General features: G+C 43.5%; 1 protein-coding gene across 1 annotated transcript in view; it reads left to right on the plus strand.

Annotated features, from left to right (window-relative positions):
* Positions 1-3401: 3401 nt before the first annotated feature.
* The window catches only part of LOC110527930 (uncharacterized), a 29012-nt gene continuing 12324 nt past the window's right edge, over positions 3402-20089 (plus strand). The window contains exons 1-2 of the mRNA XM_021609567.3: positions 3402-3876; positions 12881-13716. Of these exons, the coding sequence (XP_021465242.2) occupies positions 3801-3876; positions 12881-13716 (912 nt within the window). The 5' untranslated portion in view covers positions 3402-3800. The remainder of the gene's footprint in view (positions 3877-12880; positions 13717-20089) is intronic.

Below are 20089 nucleotides of genomic sequence, written 5' to 3' on the forward strand. Positions count from 1 at the left end.
CTCTCAGATGAACCATCAAACAGGCAAAGCATCAATACAGGACTAAGATCGAATCCTACTTCACCGGCTTTGAAGCTCGTCGGATATGGCAGGGCTTGCAAACTATTATGGACTACAAAGGGAAACAAAGCCGTGAGCTGCCCAGTGACGCAAGCTTACCAGACGGGCTAAATGCCTTTTATGCTCGCATCAATACAAGCAACACTGAAGCATGCATGAGAGCACCAGTTGTTCCAGACGACTGTGTGATCACACTCTCCTCTGATGTGAGCAAGACCTTTAAACAGGTCAACATTCACAAGACCTTTACCTGAGCGAGTCTGTAATACCTAGATGTTTCAAGCAGACCACCATAGTCCATGTGCCCAAGAAAGTGAAGGTAACCTGCCTAAATGACTACCGCCCCGTAGCGCTCACGTCGGTAGCCATGAAGTGCTTTGAAAGGCTGGTCATGGCTCACATCAACACCATTATCCCGGAAACCCTAGACCCACTCCAATTCGCATACCACCCCAACAGATCCACAGATGACTCAATTTCAATTGCTCTCAACACTGCCTGGACAAAAGGAACATGAGACAAAAGGAACATGAGAATGCTGTTCATTGACTACAGCTCAGTGTTCAACACCATAGTGCCCACAAAGCTTATCACTAAACCTAGGACCCTGGGACTAAACACTTCCCTCTGCAACTGGATCCTGGACTTCCTGCCCCAGGTGGTAATGATAGGTAACAACACATCTGCCACGTTGATCCTCAACTCAAAGGTCCTCAGGGGGGCGTGCTTACTCGCCTCCTGTACTCCCTGTTCACCCACGATTGTGTGGCCAAGCACAACTCCAACACCATCATTAAGTTTGCTGGCGACACAACGGTGGTAGGCCTGATCACCAACAACGATGAGACAGGGAGTCTACAGTCTACAGGGAGGAGGTCAGGGACCTCTCAGTATGGTGCCATGACAAGAACCTCTCCCTCAACGTGAGCAAGACAAAGGAGATGATCGTGGACTACAGGAAAAGGAGGGCCGAACAGGCCCCCATTCACATCAATGGGGCTGTAGTGGAGCGTGTCAATAGTTTCAAGTTCCTTGGTGTCCACATCTCCAACAAATGATCATGTTCCAAACACACCAATAAAGTCGTGAAAAGGGCACAACAACGCCTTCTCCCCCTCAGGAGACTGACAAGATTTGGCATGGGTCCCCAGATCCTCAAAAACTTCTACAGCTGCACAATTGAGAGCATCCTGACCGGTTGCATCCACGCAGGTATGGCAACTTCTCTCCATCTGACCGTAAGGCGCTACAGAGGGTAGTGCGTACAGCCCAGTACATAACTATGATCAAGGTTCCTGCCATCCAGGACTTATATACTAGGCAGTGTCAGAGAAAGGCCCAAAAAATTGTCAAAGACTCCATACACCCAAGTCATAGACTGTTCTCTCTGCTACTGCACAGCAAGCGGTACCGGACTGTCAAGTCTAGGTCCAACAGGCCCCTTAACAGCTTCTACCCCCAAGCCATAAGACTGCTGAACAATGAATCAAATGGCCACCTGGACTATTTGTAGTGACATTCCCCCGCCCCCCCCCCCCCCTTTGTTTTTACACTGCTGCTACTCGCTGTTTATTATTTATGCATAGTCACTTTACCCCTACCTACAGTTCATGCACAAATTACTTCGACTAACTTGTACCCCCTCACATTGACTCGGTACCGGTACCTCCTGTATATAGCCTCCTTATTGTTATTTTATTGTGTTAATTGTTATATTTTTTATATTTATTTCTTCAGTTTACTTAGTAAATATTTTCTTAACTCTATTTTCTTAAAACTGCATTGTTGGTTAAGGGCTTGTAAGTAAGCATTTCTATCAGGAATCAAGGTAAGACCTAGATGCAGACATGTCGAATTGACAATAGTTTAATACTCCAACAGGGGCAGGCAATAGACAGATCAAGGCAGGCAGGGGTCAGTAAACCAGAGGTGGGGCAATGGTACCAGACGGTAAGCAGGCTCAAGGTCAGGGTAGGCAAAGGTCAACATTCCAGAGGAGGGGCAAAGGTGCAGGTCGGCAGGCAGGCAGGCTCAGGGTCAGGGTCAGGCAGAGTGGTCATGCAGGTGGGATCAGAGTCAGGACAGGCAAGGGTCAAAACCAGGAGGGCGAGAAAAAAAGAGACTGGTAAAAGCAGGAGCTGAGACACAAAAACGCTGGTTGACAAGACAAGCAAGACGGACAAACAGAGAACACAGGTATAAATACACAAGGGATAATGGGGAAGATGGGCGACACCTGGAGGGGGGTGGATACAATCACAAGGACAGGTGAAACAGATCAGGATGTGACAATTTCATGGGAAGGTTGTATTCGGCGCATGTGACAAATACACTTGGATTTTATTTTATTACCAATAATTATCGAGGGTCTTTTTCTGGTGACATGATCATCGATGCTTGGCTGCCATTTGACAAATAAAAATGAGCTTGTTCTTTTGTCCATACTAATCTCATCATGTAGGCTATATCTGCACTGTATCTGCGAGCTGTTGTCTAAAGCACACATGCCAATACCAGAGTGGGCACACTCTCTATATAATGCAAACATTTTTGTGAGAAAACCATCAGTAAAGTTGAAAATGTGATGGAAACCCATTTAACTTGTGTTGTTTATTCGGTACATGGGAATTTAACCGCAAAATGTACTTTTATCTGCACTATGTCATCACGCACAGCCTTTCATCCGCAACAAGTCTGTCGCCAATTGGATGGAAACGTAGCTTGTGGGATAAAATGAAGAATCTTTTAGCAGATATTATTTTGCTGTCAAAGAAGGTTAGGAACTCTACTGTGAGGCAGACTGGATCATCCAATCTATATTCATTTGCTTTGGTATTTCCTGGACCATGTGAGAGTTAATAATGAAAGACAGAAAAGCACATTCTCCATTCTGTCTCTTTACCGAGAGTCAAAAGTGAAACAGACCTGTTTTATGATAAGCATAATTGACACATGATGCAGATCCCCCCCCTCCTCACTTTTCCTATGACAAAGTGGTGACAATTTTAATTGAAAACAATCACCGTAAGTTACTTAATTGTTACTCAGAAATGATTTGATATTGAGATAAAAATGGCTGCATTGGACATTTAAGAAAATCTCCATCCTTCTATATATTTCAGTGAATAATACTACATCTGCCAATCGATCTCCTCTATCCCCTCACCCTCAGGATGAATTGGAGTCCCTGGCTTCTCCATAGTCTTTTCCCATCCTCTTCCTTCTCCCATCTTCCCTCCCTTCCCCCATCCTCTTCTCTTTCTTCCCCCCTCCTCCCTCTCTTCTCTCCATCCTCTCTCTCTCCCCCCTCCTCCTACCACTCTTCCCTCCCTCCTCCCTCTGGCTGGCTGCCACTCCTCCCAGCGACTCTGTGCGTGTTGTCTGTTGAGGCCGGCCCCTCTCTCTCCTCTGATGGAGGAGTGAAGCACACTGACACACACTCACAGACGCAACACGCCACAGGCAGGCTACCAGACAGACTGGCAGACAGGTAGGCAGCAGTCAGGCAACATGACCCAAACAGGGAACAGCCTCAGCTCTGTGACCTGTGACAACAGATGCCAACCACAGAACTGAACATTGAAGTTTACTTTGAGAGCCTCAGAGGAGCTGGAGTAAGCAGAAAATAAGACAAATAACAAGACGGGATGAGGAGTGCTTGACTGCTGTTTTTTAGGCTGAGGAGGAGGGAGTATTTTACTAACTTTTTCTGCACTTTCTGAACCTGTGGAATTCCATTCATGAGCCAGAGGACTAAAGCCAGCATGGTATTCAGCTGGCAGAAGTCCTTTGCCATTCTGACCCCCTGGAGGAAAGGTATAGTACACTTCATGTAACCTGTCTCTATCTCTTATGCCATCATGACGTCTCATCCTACCAGCTGTCTATAGCAGCTGGATTTGCTAGCACAATTTGTAATTTGAGTGTCTGCTGGATGTGTTTTTGTGGTTGGAGACAGAGGTGTAATTTCAGCCTGAAGGTAGAGGGTGTCTTTAGTTAACAGCAGTGGGCTTTTATGGTGTCTGGATTTTAGGAGACTAATTGTCTCATCACATGAACAACTCCTCATATCCAAAAGCAAACATATATTGTCTCACATCCACACGGACTTTTCTCAGTAAACTGAGGAGAGTAAAGTGGCCGTGTTACCTCTTTGGCAGTTCTATTAAGGACTAAGGATGCATGTTGTGGTAGACTTAAAAGGTTTGTGGTAGACTTAAAAGGTTGCTGACGGAAGAGAACTGGACTTGATACAGTATAAATGGTCTCTTGATTAGAATAAGCCAGAGTATGCTCTTTTATTACACAGCCTAGGATGGTTCTATTTTGAAGCCCAGACAAAACAATTACTTTGCTTTCCAATGTCAATAAATGTAATTGCTACCATTGGGGAGTGACATAAAAAAAAAAAAATCCTAATTTGTGTACCATCTGTTTGTTATATACGCCCCAAGCTAAAGCGAGGCATCTTGTACAGACGTGCCATGAACAAGTAGGTTGACTTTTCAAAACTCGAGCAGTGTCATGAAATAACAAAACCTAACGGAAAAGGGACATTAAAAGTCTGTGCTGTGGATCTGTTCTAAACAGGACTGTGACACACGTTCAATCCTCATCCTCATGTCTGGAGAATATTAGATTACATATGGTAATCAGCAGACTAAAAGCTTTATGTGGTGTGTTTCAGGAAAAAAAAAGTTTCAAATACCCTGACACAAAAACAAAGTGATGTTGTTTTTAGGACCTGTTGATAGTCACATAATCTATGGGGCCCTTGTGATACAGTGTAACTCCTCATTTTTCTTCCACTTCTCATTTCTCTGCATTCCAAGAATCCGCCTCTATCAGATAACGATCTCAGCTTATGTACAGTATGTCCTCCACACCTGTTGGGAAGGATTGTTCCCCCCCCAGATCCTCAATTTGTTTTGTCCTGAGACAGAAAATTCCCAGCATTGTTGTAGATGTGAAAGAGCTTAGACCCTCCTTGGCAGGAATCACGTTGTTTGTCATGATCCTTGGATTGGAAGAAAAGGCCCATTGTAAAGATAACGCTCACATTGTGAACAGTACATAAAGACAAGGCATTTATTGGTCTATTCTTGTGATGTCCTATTGTTGTCATTTGATCACTGTTTAGTTCACAGCAAGAGGATTGTCTCAAAAACTGTTTGTGAATTACAATGACATTGTATTTCTTCTCGGGAAAAAGGAGCTAACATTGAGAAAACGTCCTTGGCTCTATCTTTGTGCATAGTTTCCCTGAGCAAATACTTAGTAATGTTTGACATTTTTTTTAACATTGTAGCATTCCACAAATGAATTGTCCCTTCTTCCTCTCCCCATATTCATCACCCTGACTCAGAGCCAGGCAGAACGGCACGTAGTGGAATTCACTGCTATATGGAATCATCCTGTTTGGAAAGGGTGACAGGAATTTTTCAGATCCTGAGTTATTTGAGAACCTGAAGGGAGTGAGAGAGTACTCTACACATTTTCTTCAACTATGTATGAACTGTGTCTTGATGCCCTATTTTTTCCAGTGTGATCCTGCCACAATAATGAATGATGATCACAACAGTGACAACACACTTATGCCTGTTAGTGGTTGGATGAAATGCCATTTCATAGGGTTATCGGTCATAAAAATCTGCATTTCGTGGATTACTTTTGAGGATGTAATGGTCAGCAAAATCATCCTTTTCTTTTTCAAGAGGTTAAAAAGCCAATGGCTGTGTCAATATAGGATTCATTCATCCAACATCCAACAAAATTGGGAATGACCTATTAAAACATATTCATGTTGATTTGCGTTCAATTAAGAGGTAAACTGAGTTGGTTGGTGAGGGGGATTGTGGGAGGATTCAAACACCAGACCTCCTGTCGGAGGAAACTGGCCCCAAGGAGACTTTACTTGCGTTAGCTCTCCTGCACATTCTTGTCTTATCCTAAGGGCGTCCGATAGTGGGGAGTGGGGAGCGGGGCCCCTGCACCTCCTAGCTCACGTTGATAAAGGGAGTCTGGGATCCCTCCTCAGGGTCGACGCCACGTCCAAGGAAGAGGTGGAAAGGGAGAAAAGATACCAGGCCTGTGTGTTGAGAGACATGCAGCTGAAAAGATACCTGGTTGGCTTCCTTGGGTTTAGGATGGGCAAGAGATGGGGGGAAGGAGTGAGATGGAAGTTGTGTGGCGGTATTTCACACCTCACCAGATAGGACATATGGCTTCTGTCACCTGAACTGCAGTGGAAATTATGTTGGAAAATGTTGTTTTCCATGGGTCAATTGAATTATAATTGTGTTGTCCTAGAATTATAAATGTGGCTCTTGAGGATTCACCTCCAGTTACCATTACTTCATAAACAACTTAAGGGTGAACCTTGCAAAAAAAGAAAATGATGATAGTGACTTAATGACTAGTAGTGGGAATGAAGGTCTATCAGCAGGCTTGTGACCACCCAAAGTGCTAACAGAGAATGGACATTCTGCTAAACCCCCCGGCTGTAAAAATTGCAGGCTTGTCACAGCCTGTTTATGACCTTTCCACTTAGAATCCAAGAAACTTACGGAATGAACAGTTTAGCCCAGGGCTTACACATGCCATCGCCCAGAGCCTGACCCACTGGGTTAATTCAACATCTATTCCACGTTGGTTTAACGTAATTTCATTGAAATGTGGTGGATAAAACGTTGATTCAACCAGTGTGTTGCCAGTGGGGAGCTCATGTGCCCTGCCCTTCCATTATGAAGAGCACACTTGCTTGGGTAGATAAAGTTGTTGAGGAATACGCACTTTTCAGTGAGTGGAAAAAAAACTTCAGTTGTAGCTCTTCTTGGCCTAGTTGAAGCAATGGGAGACTTTCAGTTCAAATGTATATGCTCAGCTTAACAACAATCTGTCATGCTCTAGTAATAAATCATCTGTTTGTTGGGATTCCAGCTTCTACCCTTGAGGGAGAGAGCAGTAGTAGAATGTTGAGTCTGCACGTACACAGGTCAACACACCTCAGGGAGGAGCCGTGATATCTAATGGAGGAAACAATCACACACGCACACCCACATCACACACCCACACCGCAGAGAAGAGGGACGGATGTCACCTCTCCTTACAGCACATATTTTAGCCACTCCCAATCCCACCAGCCTCTGGCAACACAGTGGTGCTGGCTGGATGTGTTTTCCCTCTGTGAGGGAGTGACAGCCACCCAGGAGCTTAAACCTTTGTTCTCACAGCAGAGTGGAGGCTCCAGGCATTTGGGAGGGCAGCAGGGCAATCCATCTGCTTTATCGAAACTCTCCTTTAGTGAGATCATTGTAAAGTTGATTTTCAAATGACTTTTTTTGGTTGGCCAACCTGAACGACAATATTATACTACACGTCTGGAATGTTAAATTAATGTTGCGGCAAAACGTCTGACTCTGTCATTTCTGACAGAAAGGAGGCTAAATACGAGTCTAGAGGGGCGGACAGTGTGTAGCCTAATTACATGTGTGGGGTTACTCAGCCTTGCTGGAAACGGGCTGACTCCGCTGAGCCTGTTCAATTACAGTGTAGGATTTCAGATCTGCTTTGTCTTTCCTATGATGACACCTGGGAGATGTTGACACCTGCTTGGGTGTAAGACCTGGTGATTTGTGGGATCAAACCAAGCAGATTGTGTCACAATGGCAGTAGTAGGATTAAGTGGTTGAATAAGCAAGGTGACTTCAGTGTGTAATTAAAGTCACTCTGGTCCCATGTTTTTGTCTGCTGCTAATTCAGAGGAACTGGCAATTACTGCATTTATAAAAAATGTATGACAACAAGGCATAGACCGAGCAGAAAACAGAAAAAAAGTTTATTCTCAAAGAAAGATTGTTATTCTCATTTCTTGAACAAAATTCTCTATTTACTTTAATCCATTACAGAATGTTTTTTATTCATCTCCAGCTTTTATTAATTTCCACAGTCTTGGTTTTGAAAATAAATTCCTGGTGTGTTCAGTCACAGACAAATGGATCCGTTTTCTCTTAATGTTGTTGATTGAGAAAAGATGGCTTGGATAAAGGGACTTCACAAATGGTTTACTCTAAGCTTATTCTGTGTAGGCAACCTGAAGCATAGCAACCTTTGCATGATTGATGTTACATTTGAGTCATTTAGCAGACGCCCTTATCCAGAGCGACTTACAGGAGCAATTCAGACCATCGCTCTTAACCACTACACTACCACTTCGGTTGGCTATTGAGTGAAAACCTATAGCCAAAACCAGTTGACCAAAACCTGGTAAACTTCTCCAACTCAGTCATTCCAACACTTCTTCTGAAAGATAAGTTCTTGAATAAAGAGTTTGTGGTCGAGGTTAAGGAAGAAAACGGAATGGAAAATAGGGTCTCTACACAACAGTATCTTGTTTGTATTTGACAAAACACATAACTCCACTATGTTCATACTCCTGGTTACTTACAATATATTGCATTATTCACATTCCAAGCTGCCTGGAGCTGGGCGAGGTGCTGTTTGATCTATCTGAACAGAGACCCAGGTCTCTAGGTCGTTAATTGAAAATCCAGGGGGATTTGGATGCAGATTATTTTCTCCTCATGGCCAACAGCAAACATGTCCCTTCTTCAGCAAACCCCTGTGCTCAATTACAAGCCCAGCACTGCTTTAAAAGACTAGTGGATATCAATACCTGGGTTGTTTCACCAATTAGGTGCCTTTTGAGGTTTTATTTCACCTACATTTAATATACTATCATAAAGAGCATATGTTCACTTAATAAGAAGAAGTTACATTTAAAAATGACTATAATAAGTGCCAAACAAAGTAACAGGGTTGACGACTTTATCTTAAATCAGCCATTAATCCCCTTGTGACAGGGAGAATGGAAGCCGTTTGTGTGCAACAGGGAGAGGCAATTGAATGCAAACTTCACAAAAACATTTTTTAGCCTGTCGTTCTATTCGTAACAGGGTTAATGTGTTATGCTCGACAAAATACCAGAAAGTGGCCAAAAAGAGTAGAACCAGCTCACCTGCTTTAACTCACAACAAAATACCTAGGGCTTTACAATGGTGGTGAAAACATGGAGAAATGTTGGGGGTTAAGTGGGTTATAATCCTCCTAGAATTCACATACAGTAGGATGTACAGAGGGACATATCAAAATGCAGGATTTTGGCACGTTAGCAAGTCTTAATTCATATTCAAAATCTGATTTATTGAATTTTCCATGTGGTCTATATTAAAGGGCACTTCATTTAATATAACAGGCTTTTAAAATGTAATACTTGTGCACAACTTCTACATAAAATATCAGAAGGACGCAAAAGGCACATATTTCGTGGAACGACCCACCTAGGAGGTCAGGGAACTTTTAAGTATGACTGCTTGTGGGAGTAATATATTGGCTGCTAAACATTAAGGCAATGTGGGGGGGGGGGGGGGGGGGGGGGGGGGCAGTTGGGGAGCTTTGTTTACAGTATAGTAAATACAAAAATGTTGTAACTTTCAACCCAAAATACAACAGCCTACATATTGTGCAGTATGTCTGTCTACAGTCTTAGAAAAAAAGGGTTCCGAAAGGGTTCTACGGCTGCCCCCATAGGAAACGCCTTTTCGGTTCCAGGCAGAACTCTTTTGGTTTCCATGTTACATGGAACTCAAGAGGGTTCTACCTGGAACCAGAAAGGGTTCTTCAAAGGATTCTCCTACTGGGACAGCCGGAGAACCCTTTAAGGTTCTACACAGCACCTTTTTTTCTGAGAGTATATAAGATGAAGTGCAGCACAGTAGTCGTTATGCAGGAGATCATTAGTGTTGCTCTTTAACTATCTACTCCTTCTTATCTCTGTTACCACTGTGTGAGATACACCAGTTCCCATTACACTCCTGTTGATAACACGACTGACTGTAGACTGACTTGATAAAGCCAATTAAGAGATAGTCAGGGCTGTGCTGCTGGAGTTACACATGGACTGCAGTCTCTCGTATCTCCCCCAAGGGACCACCGCCTTATCAAGGCTTAGGGAGCTGCTGTAAACGGGTATACATGTGATATTTCTTAGTTGTTTTACAGTACAGTCATACCTTGAGGACCATCCTAGACAACCATTTACATACTTCTGTTTGGACTGCTGAGGTTTCAGGAGTGTCCATGCTGTGTGTTCCTCTGGGAGCGACAGGGCTTGGTTAAATGTGTCTTTCAGTTTGTTTTTAAATTTGTTATTACTTTATTTTATTCAGGGAAGCACCATATGATCCTATATGAGCTTGGTTTGGGACTTAGTGTACATGCTGGATCAAAGGCTGTATACTCCAGGGACATGTTCAAGAACGACTTACCTCAGAAATAACCCACACTGATACTAGTCTTTTATCTGATGTTGTTTGATCATCTTGGGCACAATAGGGCCTGAACAGTGTCTAAGTAGTTGTACTTTTTCTCTGACCACGGTGGAAAAAGTCATGTGCTACATTTGACGGAAACAGGAAATACGTTTCCTTGCCTCCTCTGCAAGAATTTGTTTTGGGAATACGATGTCTTGAGTTGAGCTAGTGCAATTCTTTCCACATGTAACAGTAGCACTATGGGAGTGGCATGAAGAAAATACACATCTCATTCAAATCAGGTGAGACATACCAAATGACGCATGTACAACACATGCAATTATGGGGATTAATAGGAATGATATGTAGCTAAATAAACATTGGGATTTTGACTGAATGTACTTTAGTTGAGCACATAAAACTGGGGATTTCGAATGAGACGACACATGTAGGCTACGCTTTACTGTATATGCAAGTATTGTCTTCTGATACTAATGTTAAAGTTAATGCCCACCTTGACAGCACTGAGCAACAGTATCATTTATGAATCTTTTCAAGAGGCTAACTTTGTGATCTGGAAAACCCCACGTAACTTTTCCACAATACCTTGATCCACTAGCTTTGGACAATTTCGGTACATGTAAAATAATTGGGAAAACACAGACATTTTGAATGGGAAGAGACCTGAGCCAGAACCAAGTCTGATAGCATTTCAATCTTATTTGGTCCTATCATTGTTTTGGCAGAGCCACTATCCATTCCCAAAACAATATTATCACAACAGATTTATTTTTCTCATGAAAAACATGGGTGCACTTTGATTTTTGTGGATGTTATTCACAGTGAAATAAAAAAAACTACGGGCTTTGTTTTGTGAGAAAAAGCTGCAAACAAACATGGTAGAGGTATCTCCACCTCATATACCCGTCTGAAATTCAAACTTAATTCCATACTAAAATCATTAAATAAAGCAATAACTCATTCATTTAACTTCTAAAGGAGGGAAACCGTATCACTGTCATGATTTATTACAATGTAATGGACTGGCTGCTTTTAAATCTGACACATCACCGTTTCCAAATAGTTTGGCAGTTGATGTTTTAATAAATCGTGGTGGTTACACCTACTTCCAATCAGTTTTGTGTACTCAGCTCAATGACTCATTTCCTGCCAAATAGGTTTCGGGTATATAACGCAGCCTGAGCTCCTGTGAATTTCATTATTTATCATCCTACCCATGTCTCTTCCCCTCCAATCACAATGTCCGCCTGCCTCATTTCCTAACAACCAGAGATGCAATTACCCTATTAGTGTTTATACTTAAATGACGCACCACAACTCCTTAAGTAGGCATCATGTTAGAAGGTTTTGTTTTGTTTCTGTGAGCGGTACTGGGATTCAACTTATATTGATACTCAAAATACTTTAGTTTTACTAGTCTTTTAGTTTTAAAAAACGTGTCCTCCATCCCCCACCCCCTTAATAAAGTTCCCTCTAAAGTGGATGAAATCACTGGATTTATAACTTTTTTAATCTCAAATTTCTATGGGCCAGATATTCAATTTAAACAGTGGCGATTCCCCAAACCTTCTTTATTGTTGAAGTTTGATCTAACAATCTACTATTATGTTATACCAGAAAGGTTTATGGGTTAGATTTGCAGCACAGGACTAAACCTTTTTAATTGAGTAATACTAATATTTAATTAAAACCTCTTCGCTGCTCAAGGATATGGTGGTATGTACGTTTGTTGTTCTGGAATTCAAGGTAAGTGAAAAAAAGAACGTTTGATTGACAGCGATGAGTATCAGATTGCACGTGGCGAGAAAGCGGAGATGTCACATTCGAGTGCCCCATAATGGTATTAACTGGACCTTAAGATCAAAGCTGGACAGCCCAGTGTGGGGCACTGACAAATAATGTGCCCTAGGGTATTTGTGTACCTCCGAGTTGAAGAATGCTGGATGGTATAAAACCAGTCCTCAGGTTTCACAGGAAGATCCTCAAAAATCTCTTGGATCTATGTTTTGACAGTACATCTGTGTCATTCATGGTCACAGGAATTGGACATGCAACTGTGAGTCTTTTGGAATAAAAACACCATAATCCCGCATACACAAGAAGAGAGATTTTTTTTCAAATGCTTGAGTCTACCCTCTCAACTTCTGTGTCTTACATTTTACTCTTTGACATCCACTCTCCTTAGGAAAGAGATATTGTAATTAGGTGTTAGGGATGTTCACAGATATTCTATGTCTGTTTTTTTAATCTGAAAGAGTTAACTTTGAAAGAGTTAGCATTCTGACAATGGTATTTCCGAAGCCCTTAGGGTACTGCTATGCAACACTTGAAAACTGGCATTCACTCAAGTATTTATTTTGCATTTTATTTCATTTCATTGGGGTTAACGGAGTGAAATTGAAGTGACTTGTGGGAACATTCGAAATAGGCAACTCTGGTAATGCACAAAAAAAGGCTGTTTTACTAATAATGCTTCTCATTATTCACAGGAAAGGGGGACAATGTGCTGGAAAATGAGGTTATCCTGACCAAGATGAAGCTCTTCAACAACTTCCATGAGAAGCTCCTCAACAACGCTGTTGATTCTTCATCCACTATCGCCATGTCAGTTTCTGAGCAGGACATCTCAGAGCCTGTCAAAGGCTTGGAGAGAAATGCTGACTTGGATAACATGCCTGGACAGTCCCTGATGGAGTCAAGCTCAGACTACCTGTCAAACATTTTCTCAAACTCTCAGCTTTCCAGGCTGTACAAGTTTGAGTCAGAGGACTCTGGGGTGGAACTGCCCAGTGGAACCAACTCTCCCTCCACACCCACCGGTTCGGAGCAGAGCTTCGTGGTCCACAGCCGGGAACCCTCCTATGACTCCTGTAACCTCAACACTCCTGTCCCTACCCCAGAACCACTCCTCACATTTGACCAGTGCTCTGACACCAAACAAACAGAGGATATGAGAGACACACCATGTATGACTGCAGACAGTGCTGTGCAGGAGTGTGATATGGTGGAGTCGGGGGCTGAACTCAACACAGAAGTTGAGAGGGTAGACCTTCATATAACTGAGAAGGACATAGACATGGAGAGGGCCCAGCACACAGCCTTGAGGGACCCCACTGAGGACGGTAAAGGGGGTTCAGAGCAGCTGGGTGAAAACAAGGCTGTAACTGAGGGGGTCAACTCAGAGAACACAAAGCCCAGGAGACAGTGCTCTACAGGGGCCTGTGACGATATGACAGGGGTTGACTTTGAGCAGCGGCCTCTGAGGAAAGGCACGACGAGTGACAGCCTGGAGGAGTATATGGAGGAATGCTGTAGACTGAGTGAGGTAAAGATATTCCCTGCCCACTTGTTATTTACTCACAACCTCTTGGCTTCTCCCAGGGCTGCATGTAAGCCCACAGATATTTCTAATGTTTTATATTCTGTTTTATGTGGTAACCATAAAGTGTTATTTATGGGGAAACTATTCCTGACACAGAGCGATGCCTTAGTGCTGTTGTAGCTATGCCATCTGTGTACTTTCATCTGCAACATCAGGTCTGTTGAACAGAAGCAGGTACCTTGTGCTTCCTTTTATTTATATTTAACACATTTCCTGCTGTCTTTGTGCTTACAAAGTCAGTGAGCGACGGCAATTAGCAGGGCTTGTTTTGACTTCCTCCAAATCGGCAGGGACTTGAGGAAAGGCCCCTTTTGGGTGGTGGACAACAAACATCTTTACACTCCCTGTCATTATCCCTAATTACCAACCCTTCCCAGCCTCTATGTCACCAGCTAATCACAGAACCTCTAACGACAACAAGTCTCCAGGAAGCTCTCTCTATGGGCAGGAAATTGGGGGAAATTGTGTGTATTTTTGAGAGAAATTATCAACATTGTCTTTGAGATTTCAAGAGCGTGCTAGATTAAAACTAAGGTGAATCAAACCTCTAACAGACACTAAATTAGGCAATAAAGGTGTAGACCACGTCACATTATTGCAATATGAAAATGTCATACTGTTATAAGATTAAAAGGGAACAGTAGCTCATCTTAAACCCCTCTTTATGGGTAAAAAAAAGAAATACAGTATTCTCATACTGAACCTCCATGGGGCTATGACCTCCTTAGTGAGATAGCTGAGCAACAACACACTACTTGACCCATTCATAATGGCCAGTAGAGGCACGTTCCCATAACGAAAGCTTGCCAATGAGAGCGGTGTTTTCATTCATGTCTGGGGGAAAAAAAAAAAATATATCATTTTTCATGTTCCAAATGAGAAAACAGTGTCCTCTTACGGTGCTGCACCCGACAGCTGTGGAGCTTTGCCAACCAATACTAACCTGTGTGATGTGCTGCTCAACTCATCACTATCAGCTCTCAGCACCGGCTTTCATACGGCGTCAACATGCACCTTCATCTGAATGTCTTGCTGATTTTGGTTTAGAGTGGAAATGAGAATCATGAGAGTGAAACGGTTCATCTGACTGAAACACTGATGCTGTTCCAAAAAAAAAGTGTTATTCATTTTTGAATGTTTGCATAACATTTATATTACTGTAAGAAGGCCAGTCATGGATTTAATGAGGCAATAAGTGATACTATGTGCAACAAAAGTTAACATTTTTGTTGGCTTGAGTAAGCCTGGGACAGTTTGGTGTGCCGTCTCAAGCAAGCCAAGGTGAAAGTGATGCCCATGACATCTATGACCTTTTGACAATTTCCCAGGACATAGATGGCTCTCTCTTCAGATGATATCTTGGATGACACCAGAGCTAGTAGTTGATCTCAAATCCTTTACATGAAACATACCATTTTCAACAATCCAATATTAATTAATGAGCCAACTAATCAGTTACACAATTTGAGGTGGCCAAACTAGAAAAACTAGGCCCGACTTCAAACCCCACATCTCTTAACAGATACTTCCCCATCTCTCCCTCAAAGACCTTTCACAACAATGTCACGTTCAAAAGACCCAGTCAAGACAAGGTTGTATTATGGCATACAGTAGGGGAATCTAAACACAGGGCCCGGTTGCATACAGGCTGAAAGGAAAAGGTGGAGAGAGCATGTGTTACAGTGCGGGGGCTTTATTCATGCTGCCGCATGTCACACAGCACCTGTTCATCTGGCTGTGGGGATATTGTCCTGGATAAGCAGCCAGCTCCCCCCCATTTCTCTCTCATCTGGTTCCTGCTGCTCCCTGGAACCAGGGCCGAACGTCCTACCTAGACGCATCACACAGGTGGCAAATTGCTCCAATTACTCACATATTTACCCAGATAAAACCCTTTGATAGCCATCAGGGCCCCTTTAACGGACCAGTCGACTGGCCGGCGGGTGGCGATTATTTTGGGGGGCCCCTCCGTGCTCTACTTTAGGGGTGCATTGCTGACAGGCAGTCCGGTGGTTAAACTATTCATCATCATGGAATTTGTTAAACGCCATTGGCACTTGGATTGGAACCAGTGCTATGGTCAGATTATATGAAAGTATAACTCTTTGAGCATGCACACCAGAGGTGGGTTTCGCTTCGAAGGAGGAAGGCATATGAGGAAATAACTCCGTGCCTACTGTAAAATATGATGATGGATCTTTGATGTTATGGGGCTATTTTGCGTCCACTGGTCCTGGAGCCCTTGTTAAGGTCAACAGCATCATGAACCTTAGCAAGTACCAGGGGATTTTAGCCAAAAGCCTGGTTGCCTCTGACAGGAGGCTGAAACTTGGCCGCAAGTGGATCTTCCAGCAAGACAATAACTCCAAGCACACATCAACATCCACAAAGACTTGAACCCTATTGAAAACCTGCCCTTCAAATTGAGAGGGCCGTCCATAAGTGCAGACAAAGGATATCAAGGATCTCTAAAGATTCTGTGGAATGGTCTAAGATTCCTCCCTATATGCTCTCCAATCTCATAAAACGTCTTATAGAAAGGCTCAGTGCCGTTATCCTTGCAAGGTGAGGTATTGAATTGTATTGAACAAAATCTTTCTCTGAACAACTGTATTAGTATAACAGAATATAATCCTATTTTTTTGCATAGAATATAGGGCAGTATTTGTAATATTTACAACTTTATCAACGGTGCCAATCATTTTGGAAAACGTTTATCATATGTTTGTGTTTAGCTATCCGTCTGATCTCATGCGTGCAGCAGGCCTCTATCCTTAGGGGGAACCACATGACATTCAAAGCATATTTCCCCTTGCTTGGCTACCCAAACTCCTTCCTTTGACCAAACTCTATGCCACGCCCATTCGTTTATTCTCAATTTCTTCTCCGCACTGAGTTGCTTGGCTACCCAGACTCCTCCCTCCGGCCAAACTCTATGCCACGCCCATGGACGTTAGTTTATTCTCCATTTCTTCTCCGCACTGAGTACTTCTCTGACCCTTCACTGAATGCGAACACATTCAGGGCTGTCTGATTGGTCCAGAAACCGATGGGTTGGGCCAGAGCCAGAACACGGAGGTTTTGAAATTCATTATTGGCTTTGATACTCTGATTGGTTAGAGACGATCCACAGCTGATGACTTTATTTTGTACAACCCCCCTAGTGCCCCTCGTCACCACAAACTACTTCAATGATGGCAGTCTCAGACCAGGGCCGGCCTGCCCAGTAGGCAGGATTAGGCAGCCGTCTATGGCGGCAGATTGACGGGGGCGGCATTTTCCGAGCTAAACTGACCAAGACACACCTTCAACAACACATAAAACCTCACATAATTCTGCCCCAAAACAATGACAATTTCTCTCAACATGTGCCATATGGGTTTTTTGAAGAGCGCTGATTCCGCCCTGTGATAAGCAGTGCCTACTTTGTCAAAGGCAGGGGCATAAATGTTTTGGCTTGTCCATTCCCAGCGTGTCTCTCCAGGATGCTGTTGGAGAGTTGCATCGCTGCAAATCAGGAATAATAAAGCCAATGCAACTGCCTGGTTTACAAAATGGTAGGCCAACTACATGGATGGACATTCATACAATTCCATTGCGGGCTGACACTGTAGGCTACACCCCAATAAGCACAGACAGATGCCAACATCTTTTGGATGTCTTTTTCTTTCATCCTGTCCGGACATCTTTTTTTTATGTGCGTTCAGGACCAGCCTCAAACCAATCATAGACATCGATGTTTGGCTCAGATTTGGTCCGGTCTGGACAGGCCTTGATTTGGTCCAAAAGTGGACGTCTATAAATGACGTCCTTCAACTTTCATTCAGAACTGAAAATGAACCTGATTTCAACATCCGGAAAATTCATATTTTAAATGTCCGGAAAATATGTATTTTCAACTTTAATTCAGAACCTAAAATGTCTGGAAAATACTTGTTTTAGATGTCTTTTCAACAACATTTTGCTTACTGTGAATATTCTAGATATGTGGGGAATACGAGGGCAGAAAATTTCTCCCTCTCCCTTAGGGGTGGCAGAACAGCCAGGCGTTATGTTGCGAACAACAGAGCAGCGGAAATAATTTTGTTTGAGTCGTCAGGCTATATTTCCCCCCCCCTCTGTTGAAGGATGTGTGGAACACTGTGAAATATGATGTCATAAAAGAATGAAGACGAGGGGAAAGATGGCAAGCCCTGCTAATTGAAATGGTGGTCCTGTCGAATTCCACAGCTGCAGCCCATAAGCATGCACATGATATACAGTACTAAACACACGTTCTAGGGGTTTCACATTCATTCCACTGATTCATCTATTTATGATGAACTGACCTGTGTTGATCGTGGTGCTCAAGACCTCTGTAGAGTATGTGATAGGTGCTGTAAATAATATTTAAGTCCAATGTCAGGGATTGCAATGGGCCATACATGACTAATGTAGCTGCTGAATTTATGGTAGACACCCAAGTACTTCCATGGGTTATTGTTGGCAGGTAGTAAGACAAACTTAGGTAGACCAGAGTCTTAGTGAGGTGTTGTTGGTGGGTAACAGAGAGAGGTAGCTAACATCATTGGGGTAGTTAATCTCACCACTGACCCATAATGGCACTATGCCATACATTCTGTCTCTGTAAATCCTCAAGACCCCCTTTTCCTGTCAGCACAGACACACAGTGTGTTCCCCATAGAGTGCCAATGGAGATATACAACTCTCTCCCTAGATTGTGTGTGCTGAAAACAAATGGGTCTTCTGGACAGAAAAGCAGTATACGTGTACAACACGTATCTTTCTCCCTATCTCTGTGTGCACCTCACATCTGGCACCACATTCCTTTCCAACACTGTCATGTTTAGGAAAGTATTTTTTGATGCGGCAGACACAGTGGAAATCTCCAGAACCAAGGACTGAGGAGAGCCTCAGTTCTTCACCACAGTCTTTGATATCAGCATATCATGCTCACGTTTTCTATGTTTCGCTAGAATAATATTCAAATCCTTAAACTCAAATTATTGTCATTGTCAAGGCAACGGTTGGTCTTGTGTATTGGCTTCGGAAAAGACCTCCCCATAGGTCTCATTTGAACAAATACACCTCTCCTATATCTCTATTTCACACTTTCACAACTTTGAAGGAAAGAGCTAAGTGAGAACTCATTCTCTAACTAGGCCAAAGCCTGGCATTTTATCTGCTAGCCAGCGATTCCCACGTTTGAAACATTGTTACCCCCTCACAACCTATGGGGCCAGAAGAAGCTCTGAAAAAGGGTGGGGGCATTCCCGGGACCCTGAGCGGTGATAAAATCAGTCCCACCCTGCGTCCATCACCGCCGTAGCCGATCTGAGTAAGACCTTTAAAAAAGGCTACGGGGCCAGATGGAATACCAGGACGCTTACTCAGAGCATGCGTTGACCAGCTGGCAAGTGTCTTCACTGACATTTTCAAACTATCCCTGACCCGGTCTGTAATACCAACTTGTTTCAAGCAGATCATCATATTACCCGTGCCCAAGAATGCCAAGGTAACCTGCCTAAATGACTATCGCCCGTAGCACTCATATCTATAGCCATGAAATGCTTTGAAAGGCTCACATTTACACCATCATCCCAGACACCCTGGACCCACTCCAATTCACATACACCCCCAACAGATCCACAGATGACGCAATCCCTATTGCACTCCACACTGCCCTCATCCACCTGGACGGAATATGTTGGAATGCTGTTCATTGACTACAGCTCAGCATTCAACACCATAGTCAAGCTCATTACCAAGCTGGGGAACCTGGGACTTAATATCTCCATCTGCAACTGGATCCTGGACTTCCTGACGGTCCGCCCCCAGGCGGAGCGTAGACAACAATCCATCTGCCATGCTGACCATCAACACCGGGGCCCCTCAGGGGTGTGTGCTCATGTCCACATCACTAAGGAATTAACATGGTCCACACACACCCATACAGTTGTAAAGAGGGCACGACAGCGCCTCCTCCCCCTCAGGAGGCTGAAAAGATTTAGCATGGGCCCACAGATCCTCCAAAAGTTCTACAGCTGCACCATTGAGAGCATCTTGACTGGCTGCATCGCTTGGTACGGCAACTGCTTTGCATCAGACGTCAAGGCACTATAGAGGGTAGTGAGTACAGCTCCCTGCCATCCAGGACTTCTACCAGGCAGTGTCAGAGGAAGGCCCACAAAATTGGACCAAGTCTGGAACCAACAGGACCCTGAACAGATTCTACCCCCAAGCCATAAGACTGCTAAACAAGACTCCTAAATAGCTAATCAAATCTCTACCCGCTGGTGCTACTGTCTATTATCTA

This window comes from Oncorhynchus mykiss, chromosome 1 (assembly GCF_057628025.1).
Source record: "Oncorhynchus mykiss isolate SJ-2025 chromosome 1, ASM5762802v1, whole genome shotgun sequence".
Lineage (NCBI taxonomy): Eukaryota > Metazoa > Chordata > Actinopteri > Salmoniformes > Salmonidae > Oncorhynchus > Oncorhynchus mykiss.